Source organism: Clupea harengus, chromosome 14 (assembly GCF_900700415.2).
Source record: "Clupea harengus chromosome 14, Ch_v2.0.2, whole genome shotgun sequence".
NCBI classification, from domain to species: Eukaryota; Metazoa; Chordata; class Actinopteri; order Clupeiformes; family Clupeidae; genus Clupea; species Clupea harengus.
In genome coordinates this window covers 1,860,419-1,874,040 of record NC_045165.1, presented here as the reverse complement: position 1 = coordinate 1,874,040, position 13,622 = coordinate 1,860,419, and the positions used below count along the sequence as shown (strand labels likewise).

Below are 13,622 nucleotides of genomic sequence, written 5' to 3'. Positions count from 1 at the left end.
ACCCCCTGCAGGCATGGAGGTGGACGGGATTGGCGCAGTGGCACGTCTGCTGCACGATCTGGACGAAGGCCGGAACAGCCCCAGCTGCCGACCGCTGAGCAAGGCTGACTCTCCCTCCAAAAGAAATGGTGTGTGCTCATACCAAGGGTATTCATGCAGGGAGGTCTTGAACAATTAGCAAGCTATCTCATTGTAGCCACAGGTCATTTAGAATAATTAATTAAGTAATTCAATATGGAAGATTTTGTGCGTGCAGCAGTGAATCTAATGTTATATTTAGTTATTTAGCACATGCACTTATCATATCAAGTTGAGAGAATCAGTAGGGTTTTTAGTATGTTTTCTAGGTATTGATTTGGTATTGATCGGGCAGTGCCCTACCAGCTGTTTTAATGGATGTTGTGCATCGGTAGACAAAAGAAGCCAACACCTGGGCTCAGACGGGGTCTACCTGGATGACATCACAGCACTGGAGCCTGAAGTGGCTGCCCTTTACTTCCCAAAGAGGTAAGTACCTACCCAACTCCACCAAAACACAGATGGCAAAAGGACAGTGAAAGGATCCTCATCAGGTGGCAGGTTGCCCCGGTCCTGTCCCAGATGCATTCATACACGTGTCAGGATGAGCATGCTAGCATGCTAGCACACATCATGGTGTTTAGCAGAGGTGATGTTTGACTGGAGCAGCGCTGGTTACTCATCATGTCACTGATTGGATAACAGTATCATAATAATTGTATAATAGTTAGATATCCACTCGAACTATGTTTAATTGTATAATAGTTAAGATATCCGCTGGAACTATGTTTAATTGTATAATAGTAAAGATATCCACTGGAACTGTTTAGTTGTATAATAGTTAAGATATCCACTCGAACTATGTTTAATTGTATAATAGTTAAGATAACCACTGGAACTATGTTTAGTTGTATAATAGTTAAGATATCCACTGGAACTATGTTTAATTGTATAATAGTTCAGATATTGTGGTGTCTAAAATATACACACACAGTCCCATTTAAGCAGGAGTCGAACAGCAGATGGTGGATTCTCTAGTACGAATTAATTGCAGATCTTAAACCACAATAAGAGAAAATTCTAGAAAGGTGACAAAATGAACTCCCGCCAGCACATTTAAAACCTACCCTGACACTCCCACTCCAGCCCTGAATGGCTGACCCTGTAACCAATCAAATCCTGACTTCTAACCTGACACCATCCAATCAGAAAGCTTAGAATGTGTATAATGACCCACCCCTATATCCAGTGGGCCAAACCCTTTTTTGAAATCGTATTGTATGTGTCTGATCCTCAAACTAATTAAATGAATTATCTGACATTCCTCCTGAATCATATTAAAATATCCCACAATATCTACTAGAACTATGTTTAATTGTATAATAGTTAAGATATCCACTGGAACTATGTTTAATTGTATAATAGTTAAGATATCTACTGGAACTATGTTTAATTGTATAATAGTTAAGATATCCACTCGAACTATGTTTAATTGTTTAATAGTTCAGATATCCACCGGAACTATGTTTAATTGTATAATAGTTCAGATATCCACCGGAACTATGTTTAATTGTATAATAGTTAAGATATCCACCGGAACTATGTTTAATTGTAAGATAGTTAAGATATCCACTGGAACTATGTTCTGAAGGACTGAAGCCATCCTCTTCTTACTCTGCAGTGAGGGTTCTGGTTCAGTGAGGGGGGGCCACGAGTTGCGCAGTGCCAACCAATCACCTCAGTCCGTGGGCAGCAGCGGAGCGGACAGTGGAGTGGACAGCTACTCTGACCAGACCGGGGACCCGCCCTCTATCGCCATCTCCCTGTGTGGAGGACTAACAGACAACATGGAGTTAACCAGGGGTAGGTTCTACGAGAAACACGCCTCCTGATTTACTGCTGCTGTTTACACGAGCTCAGGTGTCAGGGCATGTTCAGAGTCGTTTTTTACGGTGATACATGTTTGACATGTTGGAGACTACCTGATGACTACAACATGTCTGGATGTGTCCCCTCTACAGAGCAGTTTGAGGAGAAAGCAATATCCTACCGGGAGTTTGCTGACAACCCGTCCGTCATCGATGACCCCAACCTTGTTGTGAAGATTGGAACCAAGTATGTATCAGTGAAAATGATTGAAATTAGTGAAAAGGAATGAAAGAGAAGCATGTATTTGTGACCCATTTAAGAATGAATTGTAATGTTATCAGGACTGCCTCAGTTTGCGACATGCACTTAATAATAGCAAACCCACATGTTTTGGTTTGATGTATAAATGTATCATTTTATTCTAGGTATTATAACTGGACCACGGCGGCTCCTCTCTTGCTGGCGATGCAGGTTTTCCAGAAGCCTCTTCCAAAGGTAGACTACACTCACTCACTCACTCACTCACTCACTCACTCACTCACTCACTCACTCACTCACTCACTCACTCACTCACTCACTCACTCACTCACTCACTCACTCACTGTTTACTCACTCACTCACTCACTCACTCACTCACTCACTCACAGTGTTATCCTTGCATCAGTACATTAAGGGTCACAGGGGTTAGTGTAACTGCCACTCATGGACTGCACAGCCAGTAGATCCTCCATGCCATGCAATATGCGCTCAGTTAGATCAACAGTGCCACCTACTGGTTGACTGTTGTTTCAACATGCCTTTGCATGTAGATCTACTAACTAACCGCACTGCAGTCCTACTGTCCTACTGTTGTATACCATACTATACAACTGTGAAACCATATTGGAAGTTTGTTTAACAAACACAAAACTCTGGGTACTATTAGCACATAGCATACACTTCACAGTAAATACTCTTATTGTCATTACACATAGCATACACTTCACAGTAAACACTCTTATTGTCATTACACATAGCATACACTTCACAGTAAATACTGTATTATTGTGATTACAGATAGCATACACTTCACAGTAAATACTGTATTATTGTGATTACAGATAGCATACACTTCACAGTAAATACTTTTATTGTCATTACACTTAGCATACACTTCATAGTAAATACTGTATTATTATGAGTTGGCAATAACATACACACATAACAATAGCATACACACCATCCCATCACAGTAACATACACACTATCCCATCCCAATAACATACACACTATCCCATCACAATAACATACACAGTATCCTATCACAATAACATACACACCTCACAGTAACATACACACTATCCTATCCCAATAACATACACACCTCACAGTAACATACACACTATCCCATCCCAATAACATACACACCTCACAATAACATACACACTATCCCATTCCAATAACATACACACTATCCCATCCCAATAACATACACACCTCACAGTAACATACACACTATCCCATCACAGTAACATACACACCTCACAGTAACATACACACTATCCCATCCCAATAACATACACACCTCACAGTAACATACACACTATCCCATCACAATAACATACACACTATCCCATCACAATAACATACACACTATCCCATCCCAATAACATACACACTTCACAGTAACATACACACTATCCCATCACAATAACATACACACCTCACAGTAACATACACACGACACTATCCAATCCTAATAACATACACACCTCACAGTAACATACACACTTCACAATAACATACACACCTCACAGTAACTGCTGGGCTGAGTTGATGTCACCTGAGTGTCCCTGTTTCGTCGCCGTCTCTGGTTCCTCGTGTCAGTGTCACGTGACCTCCTGACCTCCTGACCTCTCCCCTGGCTGTCTCTGGTCCCTTGTGTCAGTGTCACCTGACCTCCTGACATCCTGACCTCTCCCCTGGCTGTCTAGTAAACTTGTTTCTTCCCTCTGTTTCTCCCCCCTCTCCACTATTCTTTGATTGCTTTCTCCTCCCCCTTGTTGTTGTTGTTGTTGTTGTTGTTGTTGTTGTCTTCATTTCACCGTGTTTCTGAAGTACTCCTGCCTTCACTATGTCTACTCCGCCCTGGGCTACTTCTCATACTGTGTGCCCAGCGCCTTCTGGGCGCCCCCCCTGTGCGCTGAGGTGGTTTGGTCCGTCTCTGGAGAGACGACTGCATGCTTTGTAGTTGTTCCTTTTTTCTTCCCCTCATTTCATTTCTTTTCTTTTCCCATCTCAGTGCACGTGTATTGCTTCCTCCTCTTCCACCATCCTGTTAGAGAGTTGTTTGTGTGTGTCTGTGTGTGTGTGTGTGTGTGTGTGTGTGTCCGTTTTGTTATGGTTTTGAGTTTTGAGCATCGGGACCCTCTCTGCTTTGCTCCAGGCCGCAGTGGAGAACGTCATCAAGGAGAAGATGCCCAAGAAAGGAGGCCGCTGGTGGTTCTCATGGAGGGGCAGGAGCAGCAACTCCAAGTCGGTATGTGTGGCCTGCACCGGGATTTAGTGTGTGTGTGTGTGTGTGTGTGTGTGTGTGTATGTGTGTGTGTGTGTGTGTGTGTGTGTGTGTGTGGCCTGCACCGAGATTTAGTGTGTGTGTGTGTGTGTGTGTGTGTGTGTGTGTGGCCTGCACCGAGATTTAGTGTGTGTGTGTGTGTGGCCTGCACCGAGATTTAGTGTGTGTGTGTGTGTGTGTGTGTGTGTGTGTGTGTGTGTGTGGCCTGCACCGAGATTTAGTGTGTGTGTGTGTGTGTGTGTGTGTGTGTGTGTGTGTATGTGTGGCCTGCACCGGGACACGCACCGGGACGCGCACCGCAGGGTCCAAACCCGTAACCCTGGGCCCGAGAGGGCCGGATTTGGTAGCGAGGGGCCTGACATTCATGGGTGCTGTTGTCAGATGCTAATGCTAGCGAGGAGCCTGACATTCATGGGTGCTGTTGTCAGATGCTAATGCTAGCGAGGAGCCTGACATTCATGGGTGCTGTTGTCAGATGCTAATGCTAGCGAGGAGCTTGACATTCATGGGTGCTGTTGTCAGATGCTAATCTGCTTCTGGAAACGTTAGAGAGCCTAGTGAGGTTTTTGAACTTCACAGCTCAGTGCTGTCAGTCTGTGGGGCAATTAGCAATTTGGGGCAATTAATAAAGACAATTAGCTTTTCACCACAGTAAAACACAGACGGGGAAGACAGTTCTATACTGTAGTTTTGGTCTATTGCTGCTTCGAAGAGTTTAAGAGTTTAAAGAGATAAGGATTATCATGACTAATGCTGCTTTGAAGAGTTTAAGAGTTTAAAGAGATTAGGATCATCATGACTAATAAAGAGTTTAAGAGTTTAAAGAGATTAGGACCATCATGACTAATAAAGAGTTTAAAGAGATTAGGATTATCATGACTAATAAAGAGTTTAAGAGTTTAAAGAGATTAGGATCATCATGACTATTATTTCTCATTCCTTAGGATTCCATATCAGAAACGGGAGGTGATGAGGGAAGTCAGTCCGTGCCGACCGGCTCCTATAGGTAACACAGATAGCGTCTGAGCACCGTGTGTGTGTGTGTGTGTGCACTGTGACTGTACACTGTATTATAGTATATTTCATATCATACATGTTTCTGACATGATCACACTGTATTATATTATATTTCATATCATACATGTTTCTGACATGATCACACTGTATGATAGTATATTTCATATCATACATGCTTCTGACATGATCACACTGTATTATAGTATATTTCATATCATACATGCTTCTGACATGATCACACTGTATTATAGTATATTTCATATCATACATGTTTCTGACATGATCACACTGTATTATAGTATATTTCATATCATACATGTTTCTGACATGATCACACTGTATTATAGTATATTTCATATCATACATGTTTCTGACATGATCACACTGTATTATAGTATATTTCATATCATACATGTTTCTGACATGATCACACTGTATTATAGTATATTTCATATCATACATGTTTCTGACATGATCACACTGTATTATAGTATATTTCATATCATACATGTTTCTGACATGATCACACTGTATTATAGTATATTTCATATCATACATGTTTCTGACATGATCACACTGTATTATAGTATATTTCATATCATACATGTTTCTGACATGATCACACTGTATTATAGTATATTTCATATCATACATGTTTCTGACATGATCACACTGTATTATAGATATTTCATCATACATGTTCTGACATGATCACACTGCTATTATAGTATATTTCATATCATACATGCTTCTGACATGATCACACTGTATTATAGTATATTTCATATCATACATGTTTCTGACATGATCACACTGTATTATAGTATATTTCATATCATACATGTTTCTGACATGATCACACTGTATTATAGTATATTTCATATCATACATGTTTCTGACATGATCACACTGTATTATAGTATATTTCATATCATACATGTTTCTGACATGATCACACTGTATTATAGTATATTTCACATCATACATGTTTCTGACATGATCACACTGTATTATAGTATATTTCATATCATACATGTTTCTGACATGATCACACTGTATTATAGTATATTTCACATCATACATGCTTCTGACATGATCACACTGTATTATAGTATATTTCACATCATACATGCTTCTGACATGATCACACTGTATTATAGTATATTTCATATCATACATGTTTCTGACATGATCACACTGTATTATAGTATATTTCATATCATACATGTTTCTGACATGTTCACACTGTATTATAGTATATTTCATATCATACATGTTTCTGACATGTTCACACTGTATTATAGTATATTTCATATCATACATGTTTCTGACATGTTGTCAGTATACTTTCCATCATTAACAACGTTCATGACTTCTTAGGCAAAGGGGCATCTTTAAATAAACATAAGCGTTGAATGTGAGCGTCTGATTGGTGCGTTTCTTAAGCAAAGGGCATCTTTAAATAAACATAAGCGTTGAATGTGAGCGTCTGATTGGTGCGTTTCTTAAGCAAGGGGCATCTTTTAAATAAACATAAGCGTTGAATGTGAGCGTCTGATTGGTGCGTTCAGGATGAAAGACGACTCCTCCAGTGACGAGGACAACCGGGCCGCTCGAGTCGTCACAGGCTCCTCCCAGGACGACCCGCCACTCACCCCCAGCAGCATCTGGTACAAGAAGACCCTCCGCCTGTCATCTGAGCAGCTAGTGAGCCAAGCACCTTACACACACACACACACACACACACACACACTCAGGTTCGAGCACAACACACACACACACACACACACTCACCCATGGGTGCAGTCAAGCATTGTGACCGCTGATCTCATGCCAGGTGCCAGTTACATAACGAGACATTTAGCTTAGCGGTAAACAAACACCACTCATCTTCTCACGTGGCTGTCAGCAGGACCGAGAAGTGTGTGTGTGTGTGTGTGTGTGTGTGTGTGTGTGTGTGTGTGTGTGTGTGTGTGTGTGTGTGTGTGTGTGTATGTGTAGTACGTAAGTATTTGGGTGAAATAATTTTTCTCTGTTCAGCAGTCAAAAAGGTTCTTATAGAACCCCTGATTTTCAGCAAACCAAAACACAGTGAGACTGTAAGCTTTCCACTACAAAGTCCAGGACTGTGTGTGAGTGTGAGAGTGAGTGTGTGTGTGTGAGTGTGAGAGTGTGTGTGTGTGTGTGTCACCTTTGTGTGTAAGAAGCCAGCTCTGCCTCATCAGTCCACTATCTCCGTCTGACTTAACATTCTGCTAGCATAATAGCATATCTGTACTTTACTGCAGCTTGCCAGCCAAGGCATTTTTTTTAGTATGCAGTTTTGTGTCGGAGAGTGTTCTCTCCCTGGCTGGCTGTTTCATGTTTAAATGCCGTATAACGTACTGTCCCACGTACTGCTCAGTAAATCAGAGAGTTGAGCTTCTTTTATGTCTACGATAGGCGATCAGAGTGATTGCTTGAAATGCTTTGAAAATGATCCAGAAGTTAGGGATTTTGTGGAATGCCCTTGAGATCATCCAGGATTTAGGGATTCATTTTGTGTGTGTGTGTGTGTGTGTGTGTGTGTGTGTAGGCAAGCCTCCAGCTGAAAGAGGGTCCGAACGATGTGGTGTTTAGCGTCACAACCCAGTACCAGGGGACGTGCCGCTGTGAGGGCACCATCTACCTGTGGAACTGGAACGATAAGATCGTCATATCTGACATCGATGGCACCATCACCAGGTGACAAGGATTAACATCGCATTAGCATTAGCATTCATCAATCGCATTAGCATTCATCAATCGCATTAGCATTCATCAATAGCTTTAGCATTCATCAATAGCATTAGCATTCATCAATCGCATTAGCATTCATCAATCCCATTAGCATTCATCAATCCCATTAGCATTCATCAATCGCATTAGCATTCATCAATAGCATTAGCATTCATCAATAGCATTAGCAGCTCTGTAGCTGATTATCAATGCTTATTGTAAAATAGTTTTTCGGAGGTCAAGAAGTAGCATATTATCAAGGCCTACGAAAACATCTTTCCTTAAAATCCTTTGTAGTATGTTTAACTAATCATCTGCATTTGTCAGTTGGCTGAACAAACATTTAAAAGTGTTAGCGCTCCAGTTGAGGCAAGTTATTTTTAAATGTGGTTTATAAATACCACATGAGATTATTTCACTTGAGACGGAGTTGTTGAATGACTCTGACCTCAGTGACCTTACAACTCTGACCCCTGACCCCCACAGGTCAGACACCCTCGGACACATCCTGCCCACGCTGGGCAAGGACTGGACCCACCAGGGCATCGCTCGCCTGTACCACAAAGTGAGCCAGTAAGTAGCTGACAGGAGGACAACAGAGAGGTGGTGGTTAACAACAGGAAGTAAAGCGTCTGTAGTTTTAACAAACACCTTCTAATGTCTGTAATTTTCACAAACACCTTCTAATGTCTGTAGTTTTCACAAACACCTTCTAATGTCTGTAGTTTTCACAAACACCTTCTAATGTCTGTAGTTTTCACAAACACCTTCTAATATGAAGGCTGTCTGTAGTTTTAACAAACACCTTCTAATATGAAGGCTGTCTGTAGTTTTCACAAACACCTTCTAATATGAAGGCTGTCTGTAGTTTTAACAAACACCTTCTAATATGGAGGCTGTCTGTAGTTTTCACAAACACCTTCTAATGTCTGTAGTTTTCACAAACACCTTCTAATATGAAGGCTGTCGGTAGTAGTTGTCACAAACACCTTCTAATATGAAGGCTGTCTGTAGTTTTAACAAACACCTTCTAATGTCTGTAGTTTTCACAAACACCTTCTAATATGGAGGCTGTCTGTAGTTTTAACAAACACCTTCTAATGTCTGTAGTTTTCACAAACACCTTCTTATATGAAGGCTGTTTTCATAGTCTTGTTAAGCACACACTCTGTTTCAAGAGCGGACAGATAGGCAAGTATAGTCTATACAAATATGGTTTACAAATATGGTTTATACAAAGTGTATATGTATTTGTGAATGGAGATATATTGTATAATGTACTCATAGACCTGTGTAGACTGTATATACGTATGTACCGTATATATATATATGCTATTTTTCAAATGTTTAACAGAACTATGTGTGTGTGTGTGTGTGTGACACAGGAACGGGTACAAGTTCATGTACTGCTCTGCGCGTGCGATTGGCATGGCGGGTATGACCCGCGGGTACCTGCACTGGGTGAACGAGAGGGGCACCATGCTGCCACAGGGACCCGTGCTGCTCAGTCCCAGCAGCCTCTTCTCTGCCCTACACAGGTACCGTATACCACCTGTGGTTACAATGATTTACCACCTTCAGTCAAAGTCTTAATTTACCACCTTACTAAAGTCGTGAGTCTTAATTTACCACCTTATATAGTCAAAGTCTTAATATACCACCTTATATAGTCAAAGTCTTAATTGACCACCTTATATAGTCAAAGTCTTAATTTACCACCTTACTATAGTCAAAGTCTTAATTTACCACCTTACTATAGTCAAAGTCTTAATTTACCACCTTATATAGTCAAAGTCTTAATATACCACCTTATATAGTCAAAGTCTTAATATACCACCTTATATAGTCAAAGTCTTAATACACCACCTTATATAGTCAAAGTCTTAATTTACCACCTTACTATAGTCAAAGTCTTAATATACCACCTTATATAGTCAAAGTCTTAATTTGCCACCTTACTATAGTCGTGAGTCTTAATTTACCACTCATATTATACCACCCCACAAAGTCATGAGGTACCCCTGCACTAAGGTTAAAGTGAAAGCATACCGTCATAAGCATACCGTCATAAGCATACCGTGTCCACAACCCATTTGCAGTTACAGATATTGCATGTCACTGTACTGCGGTTAAAGTTATAGTACACTACCCCACGAGGGTTAACTAAAAGTTATTGTGGACTTTAAGGTTAAATCAATGTATTGTACATTAACACTGTGGTTAACGTTTAAATGGCATCTATTATTACGCACTTCATTGGACACCACAGCACCAGCATACCAGCAGTCATAAACATTAACCAAAGGCAAACTGTAAAATGTGAACTATTAACAATCGATATACAACAATGTCGAGAGAAAACACCTATTGGATTCTCCAGTGGTGGGTGACCGGGCACTTGCTGTTTTTACCGTCCTGCATTAGGGAGGTCATAGAGAAGAAGCCGGAGAGATTCAAAATCGAGTGTCTGACAGACATCAAGAATCTGTTCTACCCTAACACAGAGCCCTTCTACGCTGCCTTCGGAAACAGAGCCACGGTAAACACTCCTCTTGAACAGAGGTTACTACCTGTCCTTAGCCTCTTGCTCTGAACAGAGTTTACTACCAGTCCTCTGCCTCTAATGAAGGCTAGTGTGTGTTTCTGATCCACTGAATAAAAACACGGCTCTATTTCCACTGCTCTGTAGGATGTGTATTCCTATAAGGAGGTTGGAGTGCCCTTGAATAGGATATTCACGGTGAACCCTAAGGGAGAACTCTTTCAGGAGCACGCCAAGACCAACATCTCATCGTAAGTGGACAGAGTGCGCCTCAGTACACATCACAATCATTTTTAACTATGTGTGTGTGTGTGTGTGTGTGTGTGTGTGTGTGTGTGTGTGTGTTCAAGAGTGTGTCCACTTTTTTTTATTCCTTTCATATACTTTTCATTTTAGACTTTTGAACTCTTATCCTTTAATTCATGTATATTTTTTATCGTCAATTTATTCCTGCTGTTTTTAAATGTGCTGTAGAAATAAAAGCGACGTGACGGTAACTGACGTGAGCCACACATCTATAGCCGGACGCTGCTCGAATGACACACACTGTGGCGCTGTTTGAATGACACACACTGTGGCGCTGTTTGAATGACACACACTGTGGCGGTGCCTTGAAATGACACACACTGTGGCGGTACTTGAATGACACACACACTGTGGTGCTGTTTGCAGATACGGGCGCCTGTGTGAGGTGGTGGACCACATCTTCCCTCTGATGATCCGGGGGCAGGAGTCTGATTTCCCCTGCTCAGACACCTTCAGCCAGTTCACCTACTGGAGAGACCAGCTGCCCGAGGTGGGACCGGAGGACAAGGATGCAGGGAGCGACTGAGCTGACGACTCACACACATACACATACACACATACACACACACACACACACACACACAGAGAGAGACACACACACACACACACACACACACACACACACACAGAGAGAGAAAGACACACACACACACACACACACACACACACACACACACACACACACACACATCCATAGTAATGTACATATACAGTAGAAAAGAGTATAGAAGATGCTCTGAACTGCAATACCATACGAGTACCTCTACGCACAAGCATCCGGGCACCTTTTAACAGAAGCATATTAATCTTTGACGTTTCTACATGTTTACGTGATTATGTTATTTATTTGTTTGTGAATCTTTTATACATTTCTGTCCTTAAACTAACACAAAAAAGACATTAATAACCTTGATTACCTTGTGCCAATATTATAATTCCACACAATCAGTCATCAAGTGTAACTAAAGCTCTTAAAATTTAATTTAACTTAATAATGGAGACAAAGCAGGCACTGAGATAGCAGAGATTCTTATTGTAAATATTTCCTTAGCAGTATGCACCAAGACATCCGCCATATATCTCAAATCAAGGTCACATATGAAACAGTTTGTTGTGCACTTGTAGAAGTTCAAATCTAAATTTCACAGAAGGATTTGATAATTGTTTAGGCCACACTGGTGTAGAAAAGAAATAAAACACGACTCAGGTCTTTCTCAGATGTCCAGGCACCGTGTCCCCAGAGGGACTCTGAGTGCTGTAACGTTTGTAATGATATAACACAGGGTAAAGCATATGTCAACTTCACACTAACGCTTCGAGAACAACCACTTTAAAGACTGAGTTGAATCAGCACTAGAGCAGGAAAACCCTTTTGTTTAAAAGCACTGTGGATGGTACCTTTTGTTGCTGGATTTAAAAATTCTCCCTTTATATAGCACGCACTTCAAATCCCATTTAACCTTTTATATCATTTTGCCAATGTATAGTAGCATTCCTCTGATAGCTGGTGTTTCTTTTTTTTCCTAATCATATTCTACTGAACTCAGAGTTTTAAAGCACATATTTACTGATGACTGGTTACTGATTGCCAACTGATTACACAGCCTGACGGTTATGGAATGCGTACATGTTTTGTTTGTTCAGTGCATACTTTACTGACTGTGGTTAAACGTTAACAGCAGACAATGCAAGGGAAACTCAGGGCGTGTCGCTGACATTCACACAACTCCATCTTTTTTATTTGGAACTTTATTGAGCCACTCTGCGATGACCTAAAAAAGAGCAGACTTTGTAACATTTACATTAAAGTCATTGCTAATTTTCAGATAGATAAAAGATTCTAATGTGTAATGTGTGAGGTGGCCGTCATTTAAAAGGGTAAATTAAGAAAATGCTTACACAAAATATATCTAAGAAAAGGTTTTGAATTATTTAAAAAAAAAAAAAAATCCAGCATGAATATTGTAAGTTGTTATTATGTATCGCTGAATGGGTTTCAAAAGTAGCCGGACAAGCTGTGTGCAGTCAGGGGATTGTGGTGTGTGTTTTCCGATGCGGTGTGTGTTAATAGTAAATATTATGTGTTGGGACTAGAGAGGAATGTGTACCAACAACACAGGCAGACAGAGTGTGTGTGTCTTACTGTGACTGATGCCCAAACACAGTTAATGTGAGTAGCCAGTGGCTTCCGCCGACCCCTGCCGGACGCTCTTTAGTCACGGTGTATCACTGATCATGTCAAGAGCAGGATGTAGTGAAGTGAAACTTTGGGCTGAGTGTGACTCAGAAAACCCTGCCGTTGACTACCCAGTGTTGCCATGGCAGCTGTCTGTCGAGAGACTCTAAGATCCGTGTTGTGTATTTTAGTGAGGAAATGAGGAATCAGATTCACCTGAATTTGGTGAATGAAACATGAAATGCAGTTTGTAACCATGACACTGTTTGTGAGGGATATGCTGAACACAAGGAGAGGAAGTCGTTATTAGTTGTTATTTTTATTAATTCTTAATTTGTTGTACCACTACATACCATACCACTGTGAGTTAACCTAGACTGCTG

At 40.9% G+C, this 13,622-nt stretch overlaps 1 protein-coding gene across 3 annotated transcripts in view; it reads left to right on the top strand.

The window, feature by feature from the left end:
• Positions 1 to 11,694, top strand: part of lpin1a (lipin 1a) — a 35,642-nt gene extending 23,948 nt beyond the window's left edge. For 2 of the 3 annotated variants that reach the window (XM_031580130.2, XM_031580132.2), the window contains exons 8-21: positions 1 to 128; positions 414 to 507; positions 1,700 to 1,881; positions 2,040 to 2,133; positions 2,313 to 2,382; positions 4,313 to 4,405; positions 5,386 to 5,447; positions 7,030 to 7,165; positions 8,034 to 8,182; positions 8,702 to 8,788; positions 9,601 to 9,753; positions 10,640 to 10,754; positions 10,905 to 11,008; positions 11,430 to 11,669. The exon at positions 1 to 128 is cut by the window's left edge and continues 197 nt beyond it. In XM_031580130.2, the coding sequence (XP_031435990.1) occupies positions 1 to 128; positions 414 to 507; positions 1,700 to 1,881; positions 2,040 to 2,133; positions 2,313 to 2,382; positions 4,313 to 4,405; positions 5,386 to 5,447; positions 7,030 to 7,165; positions 8,034 to 8,182; positions 8,702 to 8,788; positions 9,601 to 9,753; positions 10,640 to 10,754; positions 10,905 to 11,008; positions 11,430 to 11,589 (1,627 nt within the window). In that variant the 3' untranslated portion in view covers positions 11,590 to 11,669. Of the gene's footprint in view, positions 129 to 413; positions 508 to 1,699; positions 1,882 to 2,039; positions 2,134 to 2,312; positions 2,383 to 4,312; positions 4,406 to 5,385; positions 5,448 to 7,029; positions 7,166 to 8,033; positions 8,183 to 8,701; positions 8,789 to 9,600; positions 9,754 to 10,639; positions 10,755 to 10,904; positions 11,009 to 11,429 lie in introns of all 3 variants that reach the window. The other variant, XM_031580131.1, reaches the window with a different exon arrangement.
• Positions 11,695 to 13,622: the final 1,928 nt, after the last annotated feature.